Source organism: Pyrus communis, chromosome 5 (genome assembly GCF_963583255.1).
Source record: "Pyrus communis chromosome 5, drPyrComm1.1, whole genome shotgun sequence".
NCBI lineage: Eukaryota > Viridiplantae > Streptophyta > Magnoliopsida > Rosales > Rosaceae > Pyrus > Pyrus communis.
This window is the reverse complement of record NC_084807.1, coordinates 4,570,081-4,595,550: the sequence shown is the minus strand read 5'-3', so window position 1 is coordinate 4,595,550 and position 25,470 is coordinate 4,570,081. Positions and strand designations below refer to the sequence as shown.

At 37.9% G+C, this 25,470-nt stretch overlaps 3 protein-coding genes across 5 annotated transcripts; 1 reads left to right on the top strand and 2 right to left on the bottom strand.

The window, feature by feature from the left end:
- Nucleotides 1-2,156: 2,156 nt before the first annotated feature.
- Nucleotides 2,157-2,657, bottom strand: LOC137733613 (uncharacterized). Its single transcript, XM_068472746.1, has one exon. The coding sequence runs from the start codon at nt 2,655-2,657 to the stop codon at nt 2,157-2,159; it is 501 nt and encodes a 166-aa protein (XP_068328847.1).
- Nucleotides 2,658-12,721: 10,064 nt separating this feature from the next.
- LOC137735491 (zinc finger protein BRUTUS-like) lies at nt 12,722-17,319 on the top strand. The gene is made up of 11 exons (XM_068474923.1): nt 12,722-13,545; nt 13,696-13,924; nt 14,044-14,212; nt 14,322-15,269; nt 15,378-15,447; nt 15,536-15,757; nt 15,841-15,978; nt 16,091-16,325; nt 16,447-16,509; nt 16,632-16,772; nt 16,858-17,319. The coding sequence occupies exons 1-11, from the start codon at nt 13,085-13,087 to the stop codon at nt 17,092-17,094; spliced, it is 2,913 nt and encodes a 970-aa protein (XP_068331024.1). The 5' UTR covers nt 12,722-13,084; the 3' UTR covers nt 17,095-17,319.
- Nucleotides 17,320-17,884: 565 nt separating this feature from the next.
- LOC137735058 (uncharacterized) lies at nt 17,885-25,470 on the bottom strand. Of its 3 annotated transcripts, none has more exons than XM_068474421.1 (6): nt 25,401-25,470; nt 25,212-25,292; nt 24,423-24,543; nt 23,875-24,305; nt 21,923-22,226; nt 17,885-19,425 (listed from the first exon to the last, which is right to left on the bottom strand). In XM_068474421.1, the coding sequence occupies exons 2-6, from the start codon at nt 25,244-25,246 to the stop codon at nt 18,079-18,081; spliced, it is 2,238 nt and encodes a 745-aa protein (XP_068330522.1). In that variant the 5' UTR covers nt 25,247-25,292; nt 25,401-25,470; the 3' UTR covers nt 17,885-18,078. The 3 variants fall into 3 exon arrangements, with proteins under 3 accessions (XP_068330522.1, XP_068330523.1, XP_068330521.1); XM_068474422.1 differs by having other exon boundaries at nt 25,212-25,289; nt 25,401-25,454; XM_068474420.1 differs by having other exon boundaries at nt 25,212-25,464.

Genomic DNA, 25,470 nt, shown 5'->3' with positions numbered 1-25,470 from the left:
ACTAAGCACACAGAAAAATAAGTGAGGAGTAGAATTAAAAGCAAACACACATAAGAAGAGTACAAGATGATCATTCAAGAGTGCAGACAACAACATTCACTACAAAAAGAAACACTCTTTCAGATAAGCATATGGATGAAATATAGAGTTGGGCTTAGTGTTTCCTCGTTGGGGGAGCTATAGATGCAAGACATTGTTCCCAGATTTGTTTACTCATAGCCAACGCTTGAGATTTGTCGACATTGGGCCTAGAAGCAATTGCCTCGTTGACGAACAGGTCGTGACATTGCTTACCCAGAGACACAAGAAGATAGCAACAACCATCACTTACAACAGCCTCTTTAAAAATACTTTTGCTCACTTCCAACTCACACTTGACGGAGAGATATTTTCTACATTCATCCAAAGTCAGCAAATTTGAAGACTCGGCAGTTGGGACTGCAAAAATAACCCCAAATGGACTCGCAAAGATCAAAATCACCAGAAGATAATTAATACTCATCTTAGCCATAATACTTGGAGCACCAATTGCATTTGACTAATTTCTTGGATTGAGTTTTGCGAGCTAGTTTATTTATACGCCAAAACTCTTATGAACTTCGTAATTAACTAAGCAGGTGATTCAATCACTTTCAATATTATAGGTTAGAATTTGAAAAAACAGTTTCGTATTTAATACATTCGAAACCAGCGACCGTTCAAGAAAAACCAAAAACGAAAAGATAATGTATCATTAATACTATAAAATTTGTAATAAGTATGGTCAAACAAATTGTTGTAGGGATCTACATGTATCATTAACACACTAGTACCTTATCATGTTTTTTAACATACAATATTATCTATACTAAGAGAGTGGGAGAGTGGGCTAAGCCTCACAATGGGCTAAAAATAATGTGGTTCAAATTCACCTTCAGTGAAAATCGAATTTAAGATTTCTCACAATGGGCTAGCAAATAGCAATATTGTGGTTCAAATACCACTAGATCGTAGCACTAAGTGACAATACCTTATCATTTTTTAATACCTACAATATTACTTCAAAGGGTAAGAAAAAGTATCTAAAAATATCAAATTTAGATATTTGCATCCTAATATATTATATTTTATCTTTGACGAGAATCGAATATAATATAAGAGGTATCCTACCACAGTAAACCATAATATGATAGTACTAAGTGGTTCTATGTATTTTAATTTTTGAAAAAAATCAATTTACAATTTTTTGAACATAAGGTATCCCATAACACATTAATAATAGTATAGATAGATACGACATATGAAGGATATACTAAACTCATTAAGTTGAACTGAAACATTCCCTTGATAATCTCCAATTAATGCGTGCTATTTTTTTTTTTTGAACAAACGATATTTTCTACACTAAGGGAGAGGCGGTGGGCTTAGCCTTATAATGGACTAACAATAATTTGGTTCAAATTCACCTATGGCAAAAATTGAACCTAAGATCTCTTACTTACAAATGAAGAGGAATATCACTAGACCGTAGTACTGAGTGGCTAATGCGTGCTATTATATAGTAAGGTGGAAAATTTAAGTGATATTGTTTTTTTTTTTTTTTTTTTGAGTACATTGATATTTTTATACTAAGGGAAGGGAAAGTTTAGCTAAACCACACTATGTGCAACCTAATTTGGTATCAAACTCGCCATTCACGAGATTCGAACATAAGATCTCTCACTTCCAAGTGATTCAAGCGCTATTGTTAAAAAACACTTATTCTCAACTATAGGATGTAAAATGTTAGATAGGTACTGTCACGATATCCTTCATTTTTTTTTTCAAGACAAAAAAAAAAAAAACAAAAAAAACAAAACAAATCATCGGAGGTTATGGTTGATGGTTTAGCACTATTGATTTATTTCTTTAATGATTATTTTTTCAAAGAAATGTTTCAATTAAAGAAATTAATTAATTAACAAAATTCAGTGGCGTGCGTTTAATGGTTAGATTTATTCTATCATTAAAGAAATAAATCAATCATTACAAAATATGGTTTAATTATATGTTCACCTCATTCTTTTTTGGTCAAAATGGTTCACCTCATTATTCATTGTTTTTCTATACAAAAGAATAATATCCCATCAAAAAGTGAATACATTCTCCACCACAACGATCCTTCTGCAGGCCATTGATCACTTGGAACCACCGGGTTTAGCAGTTTGATCAACGACATCATCTACAACGATAGTCCTGACCTTGAATCGCTGAAGCCTCATTTCGGATTCTCTTCTTTTGAAATCACGCGGCGAACCAATACTTAGACTCCGTTGCATTGTCCGATGTGCTTTGGTTTGATCCGATTTCATTTGAGCTAATGCCACACCCAATTTCTTAGGCACAATAGTTAATTTATCCTGAACCCCCGGAAATATTCTATTGAATAGTTCAACTCTTCGAAAGTAAAGTTCTCTAAAGAATTCCACCAGCGCTAGCAACCTTGGATCAACTGATTTGCCAATTTTTGACTGAAATCTGTAGTAAGTGTCACCTATGTCACCAACATTTCTCCGGAGTAGGCCGCTCTCGAGCAGTGACATGTCGTTCTTGGTTCCGAAAAACGAAGTGCTTGCACTTGATGGCTCGTTACATGTGGCAATATCATCTACTTGTGGATATCCTTCTGGCTTCTCCATGGAACAACCGATAAATTGATATTGCTAGATACAAAGAGGGGAGATTGAGCTGTTGTGTTTCATGGTTGGCTAGCTGAACTTTTAATTTGAATAGCAAATTGATCGATCTAAATGTGTTTGAAAGCGTTTATGTTTTGGATAATGTTGATGCGCGTTTGTGCACATATATATAGGCGTTGAGAATCTCTATTAGTTGACTAAGTTCAAGATTTCTAATTAAGCCATGACTTTGTCATGCCAATTAACTAATTAATTAAGCTACGCGTAGCTGATTAATTCATTTCTAGATAATTTTTGGATGGGGAGACACACAATGTATGAAAGTCAAATCATGGCCGCACATTTAGGCTTGATCAAAACTATCAACCAGTCAACTTCTCGATCATGGGGCCTAAGAGGGGCTGTCTTAGGACCTTGGTCACCTTAGTCGTGTTCTCGAAAAAGTGAGTCGCTTGAAAAAGAGAAGCCATCGTTAGACTGGTTGTTGGTGTGATAGCTTTCTTTGGTCCCACGGCTTGGTGTGTCTGAGGAAACTGCTAAGAACTTTGTCTAAGTTAGATTTGGACCAAATTGTTAGAGGAGCGTAGTTTTGTTGTGGTGGAATTTAGTCAAAAGAAAAATGCAGCCTTTGTTTTGGTAAGAACAAAACCTCAATTACGAAGTCAAAATTGACTTAGCACATCAACATTTAACTGAATAACTTCAAAAAGTTCTCTAAATTATTTTGCATCCATAGTCACTACATCTGATTAATCTCTTAGATTGCCACAGCAACTTGGTCTAGATGTGGTTTCATTCACTACACCTTTGGAGTCAATGTCTATGTGGTTGGACTAGATTTTGCAGTATTCGACTTTGTGTACTAAGCCGTTGGATGGTTGTTAAGATATTAAAATAAATTTCAGTTAGTATTGATAAATGGGATATTAGATAAAATATGTTTTCATTCATTAGAAAATAATCTTACACGTTGAGTATTTATATACAAGTATATTGTAACCTCTAGACAAACAGAAAGTAACTATCAAACAGAAATCTTAACCACTAAGTAATATCTCTAGATAGTGTAGTTACAATATTATCCTTTATATCCCCCCTCAAACGAAGTTGAGGTACTCGAAGCTGTAGTTTGTCACGAAGATACAAAAACCTGGACTTGGAAAGAGATTTGGTACAAATGTCTGCCACCTAATCTTGAGTGCAAATGAAATGCACAGAAATCTGCTTGGCCAAAACTTTTTCCCGAATGTAATGATAGTCGATTTCCACATGTTTGGTCCGAACATGAAAGACGGGATTTTTAGCAAGAGATATAGCAGAAACGTTATCGCACCATAGTTGAGGAGAGTTAGGCAATGAATAACCAATGTCAACAAGCAATTTACAAATCCAGGTAAGTTCACAAGCAGTATTTGCAAGTGATCTGTATTTGCCTCAGTGGAGGAGCGAGCGACCGTTGGTTGCTTCTTAGCACTCCAACTAATTAAGGAGTTGCCCAGAAAAACACAATAACCTCCAGTGGATCTTCTGTCAAGGGCACAACCAGCCCAATCAGCATCAGAGAACGCAGTAATAGTTGGAGGAGTAGAACACTTGGAGAACCATAAACCATGATGGATGGAACCCTTAAGATACCTGAGAATGCGCTTAACAGCCTGAAAATGAGAAAGCCTGGGGCTGTGCATGAATTGGCAGACAAGATTGACTGCAAAACTAAGATCTGGTCTTGTCTAGGTAAGATACTGAAGAGCACCAACTAAAGAACGATACTCAGTAATATTATCAAGTAAGGGAGACTCATGATCAAGTTTAGAGGTGCTAAGGGGTGTGCTGCATGGTTTAGCCCCGACTATATTTGCTTTGGATAACAAATCCAAGATATATTTGGTCTGAGATATAAAGATTCCTGAAGAAGATCTTTTGACTTCAATGCTAAGAAAGTAATGGAGAGCTCCAAGATCTTTGATAGCAAATAAAGAACTAAGTTGTTGAATCACTTGTTTACATGCTCCAGCATTAGGACCAGTGACCAAAATGTCATCCACATAGATGAGAATGAAAACCAAATCGGGAGCCTTTTTAATAAACAAAGAATGATCATTGGGGGATCCTACAAAACCAAGAGAATGAAGAGCCCCATGGAGCTTCTCATACCAAGCTCGCACAGCTTGTTTTAAACTGTACAATGATTTGTGTAACTGACACACATGAGAGGGCTTAGTAAAATCTTCAAAACCAAGAGGCTAATGTATGAACACTGATTCAGATAGGCTACCATTAAAAATGCATTACTAACATCAAGTTGGTTTAAGAACCAATCATATTGAGCTGCAAGAATAAGGAGAAGCCGAATAGTCACTGGTTTGGCAATAGGACTAAAGGTTTCTGTATAGTTAAGACCTTCCTGTTGGTTGAAACCCTTTGCAATTAACTGAGCTTTATACCTATCGACAGTACCATCAGGTTTCCTTTTAATGCGAAACACCCATTTGCATCCTACAACATTCTGGGAAGAAGATTAAGGAACAAGAGACCAGGTTCCAGTAGTGAGAAGTGCAGTGACTTCTTCCTACATTGCTTGGCACCAATGAGGATACTTGGAAGCTTGAAGATAGGTTGTAGGTAGATAATCCACTGAAAGATGAGAAGGTAAAGGGTGTTTAGTAGCAGTGAGGGCTTTAGGCCTGAAAATTCCAGATTTGGACCTTGTTTGCATTTAGTGAGTGTTAATGGGTTGGGTGGGGTTGGTGGTAATAGGTTCTGAGACTGCTACGGGAGGGATGGAAGGGACAGAGTGTAAGGATGAAGAGGAAGGTAAAGGGGAAGTTGAAAATTGTAGTGGGGAAGTGATAGATGAAATGGTAGGTGAAGTGGTAGGTGAGGAATGAAAAGTAAAGGTTAAAGTAGAAGGAATAGAGGATACGGAGCTAGAAGGGAAGGTTGTGGCAGGTGTGTGAGGCAATAGATGATGAAAAGAAAAGCTAGATTCATTAAACAAAACATGTTGGGAAATGTATAGTCTGTTGGTGGCAATATCAAGACACTGGTACCCCTTATGATTCAAGCTATAACTAAGAAAGACACAAGCCTTGCTTTTAGGATCCAACTTAGAGGATGTATAAGGATTTAACCAAGGGAAACAAGCACATCCAAACACTTTCAAAAAATCATAATTGGGTGGTCGATGAAATAGGGATTCCCAAGGAGATGATCTAGAAACTGTAGGCAATCGATTTATGAGATAGATGGCAGTGGCAAAGGCCTCAACCCAGTAAATGTGAGGAACTTTAGAAGCTGCAAACAGAGTTCGAGCAGTCTCCACTAAATGACGATGCTTGCGTTCTGCACACCCATTCTGTTCAGGGGTGTGTGGACATGTAAGTTGGTGCTGAATACCGTGTTGAGCTAAAAAAGCTGAGAAAGAAGTACTCAAGAATTCACCACCAGAGACAGACCTTAAGGCAATAATCTTTGTACACAAAGCATTTTCAACCATAGATTTGTATTGAATAAAAGTGGACAGTACATCAGACTTGTATTTCAATGGATAGAACCAACAATATCTTGTGTAGTCATCCACAAAGATGACATAGTACTTGAAACCTTGATAAGATGTGACGGGTGAGGGGCCTCAAACATCAGTATGAATGAGTTCTAAAGGCTTGCTAGTTGTAGAAACAGTATATACAAAAGGAAGCCGATAGTATTTGCCTAACGCACAATTTGAGCATAAAAACTTAGCCGGTAAAATTGAAATACAAGATTGAGAGACTAGTTTATTGACAATCTTCACAGAGGGGTGACCCAATCTGTTGTGCCAGATATCTCGTAAGGCTTTCACAGAGGCTGTAAGAGCTTTAGGAGAACGAGTTGGTGATGATGAGAAAAAAAATGGATAGAAACCATGATGAACAGGTCCTTTAAAATGCATCCTCATCGAAGAAAGATCCTTCACAGTGAAGTGAGAAGGATAAAGATGCAATGAGCAATGATTGTCAATTAGAAACTGATTTGCAGATAAAAGATTGTGTTTTAAATCAGGAACATATAAGACTTTATTCAGATTAAACACACTATTAGGAGTATGCAAAATAGTAAAACCAGAGTGAGTGATAAGCAAACCTTTGCCATCACCAATGTACACTTGTTCAAAACCAGTGTAGGCTTCAGGGTTTTGGAGATTAGCATAAGAATTGGTCATGTGTGAGGTGGCTCCAGAATCCACAATCCAAGTAGGAGTGAAGGAAGATGAGTTTGCCACCATTGCTGAATGAGAAGATTTCCCACCATAGGCCGGATTCATGCGATGAGGACAATCACAAGCTTCATGGTCAAACTAACGACAGATTTGACAAGAGTTCTTCTTGTTGTAAGAGAAAGTATTTCGACCTCCACGATTAGAACGCTGATTGTTATTGTTGAAGCGATTGAAATTACTTGACCTCTGCTTGTTAAAAAATCTGGGAGAGCCACGATTGTGATTACGATCGAGTCCACAACCTTGATGAGGAAAGGTAGAAGATTGAGCAACAAATGCCTAAGAGTTAGGATTTGATGCAGGAAGTGGAAGAATGCCAATAGAGGTTTGTGAAGCCTGAAATGATGATAATGCAGATCCACTATTCTTGCGATTGGCCAACTGTATCTCTTTGCTAAGAAGCAGACCATGTAATTCATCAATTGTGGTGGATCTAAGGTGAAATTGAATAGCATCAACAAACGAATCATACTCAGGAGGAAGACCATGAAGAGTGACCGAGATCAAATCAGAGTCTTCAATCGGAGAACCAGCACTAGCAAAGGCATCAACAATAGCCTCAATTTGTTGAAGATAATGAGTAGCAGTGGATTCACCTTTGGTAAGATTACAAAGGCGAGATCAAAGCTCATGAATGTGAGATTGAGAAGCCGTGGCAAGTCTTGATTCCAATTTCGCCCAAAGTTCACGAGCCGAATTCACACCTACAGTATAAGGAATGAGAGATTCAGAGAGCATAGAGTTGATCTAGATGAGAATATTCTGATCATTCTCATACCAAGAGACATAGGCAGGATTGAGGATGCGATTTCCTGAAGAATTGAGATTGAACTGAGGCGGTGCGGCCATGGATCCATCAATGAGACCAGTCAGATTATACCGGCGAAAAATTGGAGCAAAGAAAGCACTCCAGGTCAAGTAATTGGTGGTGGTGAGCTTGATTGGCACCATGGATCCAATGTTTTGGGTCGTAATAGAGGAAGAAACGGAAAAATTAGGGTTTGAGGGTGTAGTCGGAAGAGGATGAACTGGAGAAATTGATTCCGACGAAGAAGATGCAGAGATCGCCATTGACAAAGAGCGATGAAGGAGGATCGAAGAGCACGAACGATGATCAAGAAATTAGAGATGAAGATCACAGAAGGAAGCACGATGTTTGGGATCGAAGAAAGAAAAGTCGTGAGACAGGTAGGCGGGTGATACCATATTAGATAAAATATGTTTTCATTCATTAGAAAATAATCTTACACTTCGAGTATTTATATACAAGTATATTGTAACCTCTAGACAAACAGAAAGTAACTATCAAACAAAAATCTTAACCACTAAGTAATATCTCTAGATAGTGTAGTTACAATATTATCCTTTATATGGGATGCAAACCATATCCCTAATCTGAAAGCAAAACAACAGTGTCCATCTCAAATTGGAGGATAAATTCATGCGCAGCCATATTATCCCATTATGGGTAACATCATCTTGAAATTGGGAAGTGTCAAGATAATTTGCTAGCATATTGGATTAAATTTTAAAAGGCCTACGTGAGATGGAAAAATATTGCGAAAATGTGTAGTCCACGGGATTATATCACGCCCAATGGAGAAAATTTTGGACGTCCATGGGATAATTTGCAAGCCATTAGCACGCCTCCATTTTGGGATTGACACTTACCCTTGCAGCGAGTTAGACATTTTCCAATCAGACTCATCGGGCTGTCAAGTTTTGGCCAATTGAAAGATCGGTGATGCAATCTCGTGGGTTTATTCTGGAGATAATATTCCTAGGAAAAATTATTTTTGGCGAATTAGTTACTCACGGCATGGACTTTACAACGTGGTCATGAAGCGTGTTAGCATTATAAATACAGAAGCATTGGCTACAGAGGGAGGACGTTCATCCCAACACATAAATCAATGCTCCATGCGAATCCTCTCAGTATTGGAATCAAATTTGCGCATGGCCATAAATGATGGAGATGCCCGTACTCGTTAATTCCTTTCTAGATTAGGTTCCTGAATCTTGCGGAACAAGCACAATCTATCTTAGTGATCGACAAACTTTGCCCATTGATTCCAGAATAGTGTGATGGTGGCATCACTGAACCGTTTAATCAGCTAGCCATTAAATTAACAATTTAAAAGTAATAACTAACAACAAAGCATTTTATTGAAGACATAGATAACATATATTTCCTAAAAAGGAAAACATTGGCTTTCTTGTATGCTCTGAAGTCTACGTAAGTTTTGGAAATATACAATATATAAAGAGAGAATCTAAAAAAAGTAGTGATTTTACTTGTACTCCATGTTACAAGAATAAAAGAGTAAGACTACAAGAGTAGTTCAACAACCAAAATTTATAAGAGTTAAGTAGGTCAATGAGAATTTCTACTCAATCCATTTCTTTTCTTCTTCAATCGAACGGAACGAAAGAGGAGACCTTTGCTCTATCTGCTTCTTCCTCTTCCCGAGTACAATCAGCTTCACCCGCCCTTGTGCCTCGTCAACTGGTTATCTTTTTTCCATTCACTTAGCTAGTTCCGTAGTAGGTTTTTTCATACGTTTTCTAGAATTAGAAGGAACCACTAGAATTAGTGCTTGGGGAGGAAAGCTGCTCTTGCTTTTGTTCTCTTTGCTCTTTAGAAAAAGGGTTTATGTGAACAAGGAAGAAGGCACGTCTTTCCAGCTCCTTCATCTGTTGATTATGTAACTTGACTCCCCTAATCCTTTAGTTTTTTCACCTTTGTTTGATTTCCACTTCACATCCAATGTATTTTTATTTGTATCCAATAATACAATGTCGATTTTTTTTGTTCAAACAATAAAATAAGAAATAAAATAAAAAAGCAAAACATGAGAAGGTTCCTTGGGCTTTCTTTGCCAATTAAGTAACAAAATCTAGAAAAGCAGGAGGCATGGCAAGGATCATGCACAATTAAGACCCAAAACCCCTCTTATATTCTTGCATGCAACCAAATTTGGTTTATATTATTCATTCTTTCTATTATTTAAATTTTCATTAGTTGAACAATTTTTTCCACATGTCGACACTCCGTATATAATGGCCGACAATGGCAATAATCATGCATGTGTGCCTTTGGCTCATTTGAAAGTCATTTCGTGGAGACATTATTTTTTTTTTTTTTACGTGGAAAATCTACGGGGCGGACGATTTCTAATTGATATCAACATCATGTCGTTTAGTAAATCCTGCCAACTATATATGCTTCCCTCCACCAGTCCTCTACTCCGACCTGCAACTCAAATCAACCAGCCAACAAAGACTAATTAAGAGATGGCGATGTTGGTGCCCAAGTCACCCATTTCAGTCATCTTCTTCATTCACAAAGCTACTATATGCAATGAGCTTGGTGTGCTTCACCAATTGGCAATGGGGTATGCCATGGGCTCACATGCAGATGTTGGGGCATTTTTGGAGCGGTGCAACTTTCTCAAATCGATTTATGAAAACTACTTAAGTGTCAAAGACGAGGTATGTACAAATTTTAGCACTAAACGTGTATATATTGTATGTACATTAGTAGCGGAACTTGAGTGGGAAGTGTCTCTGCAGTGAGGCATGCTGAGTGACAAGTACTATCAAGTTAAAACATTTCATTTGTCACAAACATTTGTTAAGTAGAAAAATTAACCACACAAAACTTGCCAATTTCATTTGTCACAAACATTAATTAAATAGAAAAATTAACATTTCAAAACTTGCCAGTAAAGATGGAAAATTAACTCATTGGGTTGTTAAAGGGTACCCATTAAGATCCATTTGTTTGATTTTACCTTACACCATTATCACCACTACCAATCTCACATCTATATTATAGTGATATCAAATTAAAACGGGTCTTAACTAGTACTCATTAACAATCCAATGGGTTGATTTGCCACCTCTAATTGCCAAATTGCAGGCGTTAGTTCCCTACAAAAAGTTTGTTTTTCCCTTACATTTCAGAGTCGATGCAAATGTATTGATTGTAGTTTGGTTAGAGGTAAAAAATTATTACTAATATTAGGATTGGGTCAATCAACATTTTTTTGCTTTTAATGAGAGCATTGAGAGGTAAATGATGAAATTTTTTTAAGTGGTATTGACTTTTTTCTGGATACAATGATATATTTATATTTGGGGTGGGAGATTTAGGTTAAGTCAGATGGGTCAACCATAATGATTGGGTACCGAGCTCATCATTTATGAGAGTCGAACTTAAGACATCTCAGTTGAAGAAAGTTAAGATTTTACTATAAAAATCCAATGACAATATTAGGGTAACCCAAGTACTTATCTATACTTGTGAAATCTTTTCTTTTCATGACGTGAGATTCATACTTTCAAAACCCGGTACCAGTTGAGAGGAAAAATACTAAGCGGAGGGTAAGAAGCAAGTGATATTGACCTCAGTTTGGGAGGAATTTCTTTCTTTATTGACCTTAGTTGAAATTTCAATCAGGGGTTAGAAAATGAAATGTCTACCAATCTATGTCAAAATAAGAAATTATTTATTGATCCGAATTAAATTATTATAAATTTTGGAATTCTAGGCAATATTCGCAGCTGTTTATACACGGGAGAAAAATATGGCACCCACGTACTTACTTCAACACATTGGTGAAAGGACTGCTTTTGATTACCTGTTTAAGCTGCTAATTTCTAGCACACAAAATGGGGAAAGTTTCCCAACGGAGCTGGTGTTCTTTACAGCAGCCTTACAAACATTTGTTGCTCAGTGCATGGCCAAGGAAGAGGACCAGGTATTAGTTTTTTGTTTGCTTTTGTTTTAATTTATATTTTATTAGTTAATTTATTATAGATTGTAATTCCTGTGTTTAATAATGATTGTTGGAGGGGTTGTTGTGAGGCCGGTCACATAAATACACAATGATGACCCATGCACTTAAGAAATATGCAGATATAATTTATTTTTTTAATTTAATATTATTAAGTGAAGGAGGGAAGATTATAAATTTTTATATACGAGAAGTCCTATATGCAAATGACTGAGAAGTCATATCATTTTTATATATAGTCAATGATATGCGTTTTCATTTTTTAATTTCAATATTTTATTTTCAAAGGAAGGTAGGTATATCACATTTTCCAATTAACAATTGCATGTCAATTAGCACGCGATTTTTCAAGAAAATAAATTGTAATGTCTGACGATGATATGCATGTACTTTGTAATAAGTGGACTATATCTATTCGCTACAAACAGAATATGAATCAAACAATGCATCTGCTATACTAAACAATTACAAAAATGAATCGGATGACAACTTCCTTAGCACATATTAGATTTGAGCATCTTCGTGGAGAGTGATTGATCCGAAAGAACGAGTATAAACCAATATGTCTGTAAATGAAAAATTATTTGTCAAATCGGTTTTCTAATTAGATGACTAACCGATTTTCTATTTAATTGATTTTTTTTGCGTAGATGATTTGTAAAGGAAACCTAATTAATGATAAGTTTATTTAGCCAGACTGTGAGGTTGACCGAAAGAGTGGTGTGGGATTAAGTTATACAGGAGTAGGAGAATCGTACTCCTATACAGAATCGGTGACACTGACAAATAGCTAGGGTTTTGGCTGTCCCAACTAAAGTCGATTACTACACGTCATTCCTTCGGACCTGTCCCTAAGAACATGCGTACACATCTGGGCAATGCACATATACGCATGCAGCATTGTGATTGATTGTGAATAAAGTATTTCTTTACAGGACAAGTTTCTCTCAAAAATACCTATTTGAAATTGAATTAACTATTTTACATTGGTTTTTACCTTAGTTGTTTAAAAGCATTTTACCTTTGCGTCTTGGTTCTCGAGTTCATCCTCTAACAATCTCCATAACAAGTACTTGCATGTAATTCTGCTGCTTTGGATGTTTTGATGTATTCATTTGATCTTCCATAATAATCCGAGAATCTATGCGCATCCATGAATATGAAAATATAGCGGTTCGAACCTTTTTCTGCAATAGAGTTCTGGTCCATAGTTTTTGAAAATCCTCTTATTACACTAATCATTTTCGACTGATTAATGTGTACTATACGTTTGCGTATATGTCTACGTATACATGCATAAATCTATGGCCTTTTTGCTCAATATCCTGGATTGAAATGAAAATTGTTTTTAACTTCTGTCGGTGTTTTTAATGCATCAGGTCTTCCCTTTCCTTACTCAGTTCTCACATGAAGAACAAGCATCTTTAGTCTGGAAGATTTTGTGCAGCATCCCCACTAATATACTTTCAAAGTTCCTCCCCTGGTTGTCGTCCTCTATTTCCCCTGATGAATATCACTATCTTCAAAAGTATTTGAGGAATATAGTTCGAGAGGATAATCTTGTTGAACAAGTTATTTTCGCCTGGATGGAAGGGAAAGATTATTGTGCAAGCATGATATCAAATCAGACAGACGAAACAGACTTTGCAGCTGAGTTCTCTGGCGAACATCCAGTAGATACTGTAATTCTTTGGCACAATGCTATTAAACGAGAGTTGCATGAGATACTCGAGGAGGCCAAGAAGATTAGTATTTCTGGTGCTGTTACTTATGATCTATTAGCTTTCCATAAGAAGCTTCAATTTATTGCCGAAATTTGTATCTTCCACAGGTCCTCTTGAGAATTAACAAGTTTTAAATTATTTAATTAATCATCAAATATTTCTTAGTGCTGTTGCTCAATTGTTTTAATTTTCTGTTATTATAATTATTTTTTGTATCTCTTCTTTCATTTGAAGTTTCTACTGCGTTTCTTCTGCAGTGTTGCAGAGACAAAAGTCATGTATCCCGCAGTATATGGAGAAACCTTATCTTTTCAGCAGCGCACAAACGAAGAAAGTTTATGCAAAGAGTTTATGTGTTTGATTGAAAGTATACAGAAGGCAGGAACAATCTCTTCTTCCATTACAGACTTTAATTCAACGATAGCCTCACATGCTGATCGACTAATGGAAACTTTAAAGGGGCATTTCGACAATGAGGAAGTTCAGGTGAGCTCCACTATTTTAATTATAAATTAGTTTCTTGTGAGATATATTTCGTAGCTTTTGGAAAGTTATGCAGCATTTTACTGTCTTGAAACCATCAGCTAAGCTCTCTGTTTGTCTAGGTCCTTCCACTTGTGCGAAAGCACTTAAGCGTCGAAAGACAACGGGAACTTTTGCATCAAAGCTTGTGTGTGATGCCCTTGAAATTAATTGAGCGTGCGTTGCCATGGATGGTAAACTCATTGACTGCAAATGAAGCCAACAACTTTGTTAAAAACATGCAGCTGGCAGGTCTATTTCTGTCCTCTTTTATGGCTATGTGTCGACATAAATACTGTTCTCGTAATCTATATTTTGTTTATCTAATTTTACGTTTTTGAAAATTTGTTGTTTGATACAGCTCCAGCATCAGATATTGCCCTGGTCGAGATCTTTTGTGGTTGGGCTAGCAAGCCTCTCAATGACAACTCCTGCTCAAGTGCAAGCGGGCGCTGTCCTGTCAAAGGGTTTGTTAGTAGTGATGAGAAAATTGGTCAATTATCACGTGCTTGGTGTGCTTCCACATTGTCAAGCAGAGACATCTACTCCTCTCCATATCAAGAGAGCAATGCTTCTCACCCTTTACAACCAATTGATGTTGTTTTTAAAGTTCATAAGGCCATACGCCGTGACTTGGAATATCTTGACAATGAATCGGAAAAGGTCAGCACTTGTGATGAGATATTTCTTCAGCAGTTCAGTGGATTTTTCTGTGTCTTATGGGACTTATCCAGAGCTCATAGTAATGCTGAGGACAATATATTGTATCCGGCACTGGAATCCCGAGATGAACTTCACAATGTGAGTCACTCACACACACTGGATCATGAGCAAGAACAACAGGCATTTGAAAATATTTCTGGTCTTCTTTTTGAGCTTTCACACCTTCACGGAAGTGCGATAGCTTTTTCTGGTACTCGTGGTGGTGAGTCAAGAGAATGCTTGAGAAAGTACCATGAATTAGCTATCAGGCTTCGTGTATCGCTCAAGTCACTAAGAATTATGGTAGACCAGCACATGACAAGGGAAGAGATTGAACTGTGGCCACTATTTGGATTGCACTTCTCTGTGGAGGATCAAAATAAAATGGTTGGTTTCATACTGGGGACTACAGGTGCTGACGTGCTACAATCTATGTTACCCTGGGTAAGGTCAGCACTTACCGAGGATGAACAGAGTGAAATGATGAATACCTTTAATCAGGTGACCAAAAATACAATGTTCAATGAATGGCTAAATGAAAGCTCTAACGGAAATTCATTCTCAAGTTCACAGACTCGGAGGCTTGAAACTCGCGTTTCTCCAAAAGGTTTGTGTTATCTTGAAAAGCTGCATAGATACAAATATCTTATATTGAGCTTGTTCTACTTTTCATGTTTCTATATTTTTTTGTTAAGTTTGATTGTTATGTTTGAAGGAAGCGTGCGGCAAATTGATCGTGCCTTCAACTCTCATAAGAAGCATAACTTGAAGAATCTAATGTCTAGGTTAGTCTGATGGCAAATATTTACTTTGAGATTTCTTCATGTTCGTGGTCATATTTCTTACATTACAAGCTATTCGGTTCTATCTCAGTTACTGGATGGCTGCACAGCAGAGTTTATCCCGAGCTTCAGCAGGAAATAATTGTGAGGGTGAAAATTTAGTGGGACGGTCACCAACATTTCAAGATTCTGAAAAAGGAGTATATGGGTGTAAGCACTACAAAAGAAACTGCAAACTCCATGCCACTTGCTGCAACAAGCTGTTTACATGTAGATTTTGCCACGATATTGGCAGTGACCACAAAATGGATTGGTAATTTCTCGATGGTGAAGCTTCTTCTCAAGTTGAGAAATTCTATATATATAGGTAGCTGATATTCTAGTCTTCTACTGCAGGAAACAAACATCGGAAATGATGTGTATGCGCTGCCTCAATATTCAGCCAGTCGAGCCAATATGCTCCACGCCTTCTTGCAACGGACTCTCAATGGCAAAATATTATTGTAATTCATGCAAACTTTTTGATGATGGCAGGTAACTAAGTTCTCATACAAAATCTGCAGTTGTGAGTTATCAACTTTTCGTATCAGTACACAAGAACTAGTTTGGTGAATTACATATGTAACTGTTACTTTTCGTTGCTCAGGAATGTCTATCATTGTCCATTTTGCAATTTATGCCGTGTTGGGAAGGGCCTTGGCATCGACTATTTTCACTGCATGAAGTGCAATTGTTGCTTGAGCATAAGTATAGTGAACCACAAGTGCCGGGAGAAATGCCTCGAAGCTAACTGCCCCATCTGCAATGACTTCTTGTTCACATCAACCTCAAGCATCAGAGCTTTACCATGTGGCCATTTGATGCATGTAGTTTGCTTGGAGGTCTTTATTCATCTCACATGATTTTGATACATAATTATGCTACCTTCCTTTTGTTTTCGATAACCCTTATAAGAGTGATGAGAAGTCATTGCACTAAATCTCACTCCTTTATTCCGACCAGGCTTTCTCTCGTAGTCACTACAGTACATGTCCCGTCTGCTGCAAATCTTCCGGAAATATGATGGTAAGAGAAATTGAGAAATCATAGGCTTAAGTAACATGTTCAGTGCCTGATTCATTTTCTTTCGTTCTTCCTGCTTTCTCTACTGTGTTTGTTATTAAAAATGTGGACTAACATATGTGCAGAGGGCATCAACTCAGTCTTCCATTCTGGTTGGTGGTGATGAATCCATGGAATTTTCCGATTGTCATGAAAGAACCCAAATGAAGACTTCATGGACTAACAAAAAATTCGAAGGAATATTTTCCAGCCACACGAGTTTTTTGGTAATGCTAAATTTCCCGAGTCTAATTATGCTTTCTTCCGAAGTACATAATCTAATACGAGCTAATTTCTTTCTTTTGCCCGCAGGTAAATATGTTATATCATTCTGTGCCATGGTTTGAACCCCATACTAGCAAGCATCCTCGGCTTCTGCACCGATTGAAGAAGGGGTTGGAGAATGCGGTTGCAGGACAAAATGGCAAGGAGAGGTTCCTGATGTGTTTTCTAGTTCTATGCATTCTGGTGCTCTTTTGCGGCTTAAGCAGTGTTGTAATTTTACTTCGGTTCAAGGCATTGGGGAGCAACGAGTACAGTTACGTGTGACAGATCCTGCTTTCTGTTTCCATTAGGCAAATATTGCTTATGTGTTTGGGATGCAAATTGCTGTAATATGTGTGTAAATTGCAGAGTTTGTAATAAGGCATGTTATTAGCATGTCATGCAGAATATGTGTGTCCATTAAAAGACTTCCTTCTTCAACTTGCCAAATCATGATTTTGTTCCACGTAATTTGGGTCAATTTATTGTTTATTGAAGGACAATTGTTTAATTCCATCACTTTTTTTTTTTTTGAAATAATGAGAGTGCTTTGTTACCATGTATTATGTGTGAACGTGCACCAGTATGTGTGAGAATGTGGAGTGTTGTTCTGCATTGAGAGTTACGAAACTTCGTAATGGATTTTAAGGAGTTAGGTCACTCTCTTACTACCAATTGGTTTTACGCTAAAACGTTCGAACCTTCATGGTATCACAATCTTGATTTTAAATCTAACGACCACACGCGCTCTAACATCATCGTCATTCAGAGTGGAAGATGATTTCACCAAGTGGATCCGTTTGCTGGGTGGATGATTTTATTAATACATGAATTTAAATCATGTGAGAACTATGTTTAGTGATATTTCTCTCCACTTTAAGTGAAAGTTTTCAAATTCAATTCAACATGAACCGAGGTTTGGCAATCTATATGCCCTCAAAATTAGGGTAAACACACCTCAAGAACTTATGACTCTCCGGCTTTCCTTCGCATACTGGTCAGTTTCTCTTGAATGCAGGCAAAACTGGAAATTTTCCAACAAAATTAGTGTTGGATTGTCAAATCCAGAGATCCAGAGAACAAGGACCATGTTGAAATATGCTTGTTGAATGAATGAGTCATTAAAGGAAACAGAAACCAGAACAAGATGGAAGCACAAATGGTGGCAGCATTCGTGTACATTCGGTCTCCCTCAACAAATAATTTACAAAACCACCACTCACCACTAAGCTTCACTGTGACTATCTAGCAATGGCAACCTACATGCTACTACCTGTACATACTGGGTAGAATGTGTTCGTAGAACGAATAACCATCTGTTGGTGCCCCAAATGGCCTTCTTGGTAGGGCTCTCGTTAATGTTTCACCCGAGGTTATCCAGGGCGTCGGGTCTGGAACAGAGGGATAGTTGGGATAGGGAGGATTGGTAAATCTCGACGAGGGAAGACCCGTATCAAAGTAAGGATCAAGATGTGGCAGCGGAGGAGAAACTCTTGACCCAGATTCTGCATAACGCCCACTCAGAAATCTGTTTTCAGCTGGAAATTTTGATCTAGTATCGGTGTAAGGGGTACTGGGAAATAGATCGGCAGCATTAGCAGGAAAATTTGATCTGGTCTCAACATAAGGATTGATGGCAAACCGATCACCAACACTAGTAGAAAAAGTTGGTCTGGGCTCAATGTATTGACTGGTGACGAATCGATCAGCAGCATTATTTGAAAAGGTTGGCCCGGGCTCAATGTGACTGGTGGTGAATCGATCAGCAGCATTAGTTGAAAGGGTAGGCCTGGGCTCGATGTATTGACTGGTGACGAATCGATCATCAGTGTTGGTAGAGAAGGTTGGTCTAGTTTCAACATAAGGGTTCGTGACAAAGAGATCAGGAGTTGCAGAAACCCTAATTTGAGGAAAATGCGTTGCAGACGGTAAGCTAGAAGAACCAAAGTAGCTATTGTGAGTCGCAGCTTCTTCAACTGCAAAATCAGTTGGTAGTCTGAAAAGCCCAGCAAACCCAACAGGAGTCTCTACTCTGTCTACAGTTTTTGCAGCGGGAATAGGTGATTCTATGGACTTCTGTGGAGATGTATCATTTACTAGCGGCAATCTAGTCATTGTCTGTTGTAGTGATAGCCTTGCTTGTTGAAGTGCATCCAGCACACCACCTAACTTATCCTGCGAGTCATGAGGGACCAATGCATATAGGTCGTTTCTGCTCCCTGAAGCATTTCCTTTATGAAAACCATTGCCTGCATCAGAAGAAGAGGCATCTGATGTATGTTTGTGGGCTAACTGATGCAGAAGTAGGTCAGGGTCGGAGCCATGTGAAGTGTGCCGAGCATAATTTTCGGGGCTCTTTTGATTTTGCTTTCCATTTGCAGTAGGGAATGCAAATTCTTGAACCTGTGAGGAAGCAGCAGAGCTTCTATTCAGCTTATCCTGCAACCCTCCCGTATCTATATGTGAAGCTGGTAGAAAACCATTTGATTGAATTTTGGCCGCTGACTTTGACTCTTGAGCTTGGGCAGCAGCCACCCTTGAAGGAGATGGCTTTTGTGCCTTTATCTCATCTCTTTCCTCGGTGATATCTGAATGGTTCCCAGGGTCGCACGAATCCTATATGACGAAAAACCCACCAGTTTAGTGGATAAAGTTTCCAAACAAGAGAGAGAAAAACGAAGAGACTTTTTATGTACTAAAACACATACCATCATTAACAAATGCAACCAGTAAAGTGAATGACTGCTTAGAAACAAATGTTACTTGTGCCAAACAAAATATCACAAGGAGAAAATCACCATGGTATATGTTCATTCAAAACTGATTAATTAGTTTTGAAGCCTAGTTCGGTATACTGATGCGTGTTTACGTTTATTTTTTATTTTTTTTATTTATAATCTTAAAGGCCCACAGAAAGTCTTCACTCAAATGAAAAATGCATCAAAGAAATGAGGCTAATGCTGCATCATCCATATTAATCCCCCATATACTGGGTAGAGCAAGCGTTTCAAAGCCCTGAAAGACGAATTAACATCTTAGGGAAGAGGTGGCTCCTATTTTTTTTTGGACAAAAGGTAATTATATTACCACAAGAAACAGACAAACTTACAACCTGAACAAACTAGGGTCCAAAAACAAAAGTACATATACAAACAAAAAGGACCAGCCCAGCAAACAAAACCTAAGCCCAACCCACAACGTGGGCCCAAAACAGAAACACCACAAGAACGCCGGAAGAACCAAGAATTCGACAGCCGCCGCCTCTGCAACAGTATTTCGAGATTCACCCAATTCCATGCCTCCAACCGCACGCCAACCCAATGATCAGAGCATCCAACCCCGAGCACCACCTGGTACGCAGCCACCACAGTAGAAATCAGGCAACCAGAAGAGGAATTCCGGCTACCAGAAGAAAGAAGCCCGTGGAGATCCACAACCAACACTGCCAACAGAGGCAGACATCGAGAAGGTGGTGGTGTTGGGAACACCCGAGCCTGTGCATGCACCAAAGCTCTACACACCATCTCAGAGAAGCGTGACTGCAGATTGGAGTGTGGATGACCGAGAAGGAGGGACGCCAGTAGGAGAAGACGAAAAGGGCAAAACGAAATAGAAAGCAGGGGGAAAACTCTGCCGAAGGAAGGAAGAGGGGACAAAAAAAGGAAGGACAGATGAGCTAACCAACCCCAGCCAAAGCTAGGGTCGGCGCCCCCTGATCTGCACTGAAATAAGGCCCTCAGACAAACACTGAGAAAAACTCTCAAGCAGAGAGAAGGGCTCTCACAAAGGAGAGAAATAGAGGTGGCTCCTATAAGCCCAAATAATAAGACAATGCCATGCTAACATGAAACTAGCACGTACCTTCCTCCAGCATTTTATTTTTTTTCAAAAGCAGTTGATAGTTTTGTTATGATATTTGGTTGGGAATTGAAAACTTTTGACAAAGAGTTTGGTGAGAGTAAATAAATTTTTTTTTGAAGGACAGGGATCGATACAAATTCATAGATAATGTAGATTTTGATGACACTGTTGAAGATGAGAAAAATAACCCTAAAGTCCAAAAAACCTGATGAATTACTTAGAGAAAATTGATGTGAAGTTGTCAAATATGTTGATAAATCGGTTTTGAAACTTTCAATTTGATGTTGCCAAGAGCTAATTTCTCTAGTAAATCAGATGAAAACTGATTTGAAGAAATTGTGGGTTGTGAGATTGATTAAGGAGAACAAAAGTAAATCTTCAAGAATAAATACAACTGTAGCTCCTACATATCTCTTCAAAATTTGAGGAAGAGAAAAGAAAGGGAATCTTTAATATGATAACTATTATTTTCTTCTCGTTTTTTGGGGAAGGACACAAGGAACCTAACCAAATTTACCAAACGTAAGAAATCTCAATTACAGCAGAATACACAAAGCCCAGAGGCTGAAAGGAACATTCAAGGTATGAGGTTGTAACTGGGAATTGAACTAATGGCAACATCATTGGTGGTGACCATTGGTAATGGCAGTGCTGACCAGTGATGGATGCAATTAGCAACAGTGAAGTGACGACTGTGCGAGGGAATATGTTAGTAGTGAGCCTAGTGACTAGTTTTATGACAAAGGGATGATGACCCCATGATAATTTTGACCATGGTGACAGTTGAATAAGTTGAGTTGTCAGCTTCAAGTAAATAAGTTCTTTGGAACTAAATGTTTGAACTTTTACGTGGTTTTTCACTAATCAAAGTAAGCCACGGCCTATGGACTATGAAACATACTTTTAGAAATTAACTAACACAAATACTCCAAAACTAAGCTATACACTATCAGACGTAATTCAAGAAACTAACTGATTGAAAATTAAGATGTTCTAGAAATACTCTAACAAAACTCGCTGAGTTATGTTGCAGAACTTAAAATCGGTCAAGCATACCTAAAACAACGGAAAAGGAAAATTATACAATCATGGCAACAATTACAGTTTTGTAGCACTGAAGCACTATTATAGAGCATGTAAATCCGAAGGGCATTTATTCCAAGGATTAAGACTTTATGCAGCACTATAGTGGTATGCTAATTCGAAGCAAAAGCATTGGTCTATGATATGAATAGATTCATATGAAACATACCGGTGTACTGGTGTTATTTTCTCTAAACTTCTCTTCCCATTCTCTTTGAGCCTTCTCCATCTCTTCATTTTGACAAATAAGTTGCGCCTGATGTTCTAGTGCTTTTTCCATATCTTTGTCTCTTCCATGCCCGCTGAAATCCAGGTCCCTATTTCTTTGATTTTCTATGGTCCCTGAGAGTGCATCATTCCCTTCTCGGAATTCAGAACTTCCTCTCACTTTCTCATGCCCACTGTATAGGCCATTTGAAAGCCCTTCTGAAGAAGCAGAAACACCATTTTCTTGAGAATCAAACTTGTCTGATCTGAAAAATACAATAAATCATTATATTTAAAACTATTGTATTATACAGAACTCCACAGTACATAAACCAAGAACTTTTCAGGAAACTCTGCTCTCTTTTTTCTTTTTCATTTTGTCTCTGGAGTTATATTGTGTTATATTGTTGGGAGAATAACATAATTGACAGATTATGAACATTCTGAGGTAAATAGCATGGATTATGTATCAGCGCATGTAGCATTTAACGCAATAGATATGAAAAACCAGTTTCAGTCCACAATTATCTTTGTCAGCTAGAAAACTTTGGGAGGAAGAATGGATATTCAAACACTCCTCTATATAGGGTTAGGATCCGGGGATACACGCTTTGTAGGGCCCACTTCAAAATGTATTTCAACGATCCGAACAATCTATATTTTAGTACATCATTCATAGATCATCCTTGCAAAGAAAATAGACAAATCAAAAACCCTCAAAACATTCACTTGTAGTGAAGAAAATGGACAAGAACGGTTCTACAAAGAAACAACTAAATTTAATCCAACGATCATAAGGTTTTGTATTTGGGTGATTTTTGGTAGACATGATCCTTGGGGTAAGAAAAGATAGACGGTTGGATATTTGAAATACATTACAAAGTGGGCCCCACAAAAATGGGCCCCACAAAAACGTGTCACAAAATGTGTGTCCCCGGATCCTACATATATAAGCAAGGCCAGCAGTAAATAAGATAGGCTCATGATAATTTTGACAATGGTGACAGTTGAATAAGTTGAGTTGTCAGCTTCCGAGCACAGAAGGAGACAAAGAATGAAGTGAGGCCAGAGAAGCAGTAGACATCCTTTTGCTTAGAACTGGAGTCATTGAACCCTAAACCAAACAGAAATAGTTGGGTCGGTTGGGGAGGCGATAATTCTGTTGTACCAAACGCCTCTTCTTTTCTCAAACTTCTTATCCACACTTTTCAGACCTTACAGATATAGAAAAGAGAGACGAGGACAAAGAAGGTGCACATGTGAAAGTACAATTTTACCCTGCATTTAACGAACATTTAACCAAAAATCACTTTTGGACTAAATTTGCTAATGGACTACGCCACCGGGGTTTAAATCCAAATTTTTTACCACAAGGCTATCTTCCAAATACCTTATGACCACAAGGACCATTTATCCGATTAAGCCACAGACACACACACACACACACACACACACACACGTTCTTTCTAAGTTTTCCATAATAGCTTTCTTCAAATATGCATATACGTTTGAAGTTAATAACTTTCTTTACATCGATAATACTAAGTTTTAAAGCAAACATAATAACAATAACAATAATGTTATTAACCAATACAACAATAACACTTAGATGTTAGAAAATTGGGCTGCTGCAGTTAATAATTGATATCAGAAGTCTTAGGTCTTCGGTTAAAGACGTGTCTCTATAGTTAGATTAGACGAGTATTTATAATGCATCTCAATGGATAAAATACTTTCAACTTCATTGAATCACCTTCAACTGGATTAGGAGAATTTATTAAAAAGGATGTATACACTATATCAAATAGCGAAGCACCAAAACCAATACATACATATATCAAATCGGCAGGCCTATGAATGTATATACTTTAATACGCACAGAAAACGGTAATGTAGTAAGCCAAACAAACCAACCTTGTTTCCTTGTGTTTTATCTGGCGGCAGGATTTTCCAAGGTGATGTCTTGGAGAACTAGAACCCATGGATGAAAAGCTACGTCTTCTTGTGGATAGATCTTTATATTTTTCCCGTGAACGTGGAGATTCAATGCGCCCTTTCCAAGACAAGCTTCTACCAGGTATTAGACAAGAATCAGCATCAGAACCCGAAAGTTCCTCCTGTTCATTTCTTCTCGCCTTCGAAATTACAAAGCTTTCTTCTTCATTTGTCAAGTTATTACCCACTTTGGATTCCTGGTGTGTTTCCTGATCAGAGCTGGAATCAAATTCCTCGGAAATGTCACTTCCCCCTTGGTTCTCCAAAATGGCAAGAACATCTGCTGTGGTTTTCTCAGCCATTTTTCTTTGAAGAGATACAATCTTAAGTTGTTCCTCCATTTCTTCTACCTAAATTGTAAAAAAAAAAAAAAAAAACACAAATAAACTAATGAAAGTGAGTGAGAGTTCTTTGAACAACAAGTCTGACATTAAAAAATCCACACATTCCCATATCCTGAAATATACCATTTTTTCCAGCTCATCAACTCTCTGTCTTGCACTTCTTGCAACAGACCTCTCGGACAGCAACCGTGCCCGAAGAAACTCAATAGTCATTGCAGTGGAATCCTCCATGCCGGAATTACTCCTGATTTACATGGCAATGATTAGGGGTTGAAGCACTATTATGCCTCAAATAAAACAAAATATCACTCTTTCGAACAATCTATAAGAACGAAACACCAACCCTCTAAATGTTTTTGTGGGATATACTAATCTCTAAAGGAAAAAAATAAAAAGTGAATGCTGCTAGTCGTTCATAGTTGAACGGGATCATATATTTCATCTTTGAGAAGAATACAATAACAAAAATACGCATCAGCGTCAAATAATATGGGTGGACATTAATTTGATCTTGCAAATATTGAATATCACATCCATCATGCCAAGCATCAATACTAAGCTCTGCTAATTAAATTCCTCGAAAATGGAATGGCATACTAAAATTTCGTATTCTCCTACATTTTCTCATTAACGAGTGTGCAGACAACTGATGAATAATGAAATTCATAGTCATACACAATTTAAACCTCAAAACCACAAAAACCTGTTGATCTTCGCATTTGTAATTTCGGATTCTCAGATTTTTTTTCGGCTTCATTGAAATCGAAAAGGTAAAAAAAATGCGAAAAGAAACCGGCAGAGTGAAGGAGAAAGCATAACACAGCCCCCGTGTGACAGAACAGTACAAACATTGAGATCCTCACGAAAACGAAGCAAAAACAAAGAACTGAGAGATACCCAGATGATCCTTACCTCTGATCTTGCGAGTCCTGATTAGAATTTTGCATCCTAGAGGAAGATCAAACGAAACCCCCAAACTTCAAAATGGAGCTGCTGCAACCATGACAGAGATCAAACATCAAAGAACTTGAATTGAAATTGAAGAGCATTCAGGTGAGAGATTGCGAAAAGTAAAGGGGAAAAGGGCAAAAGAGAGAGAACCAGGGTACAATTTGGCTTGCCTTCGAATGTAAGCTCCATGAATGATGAATCCACTGAGGGAATGAACAGA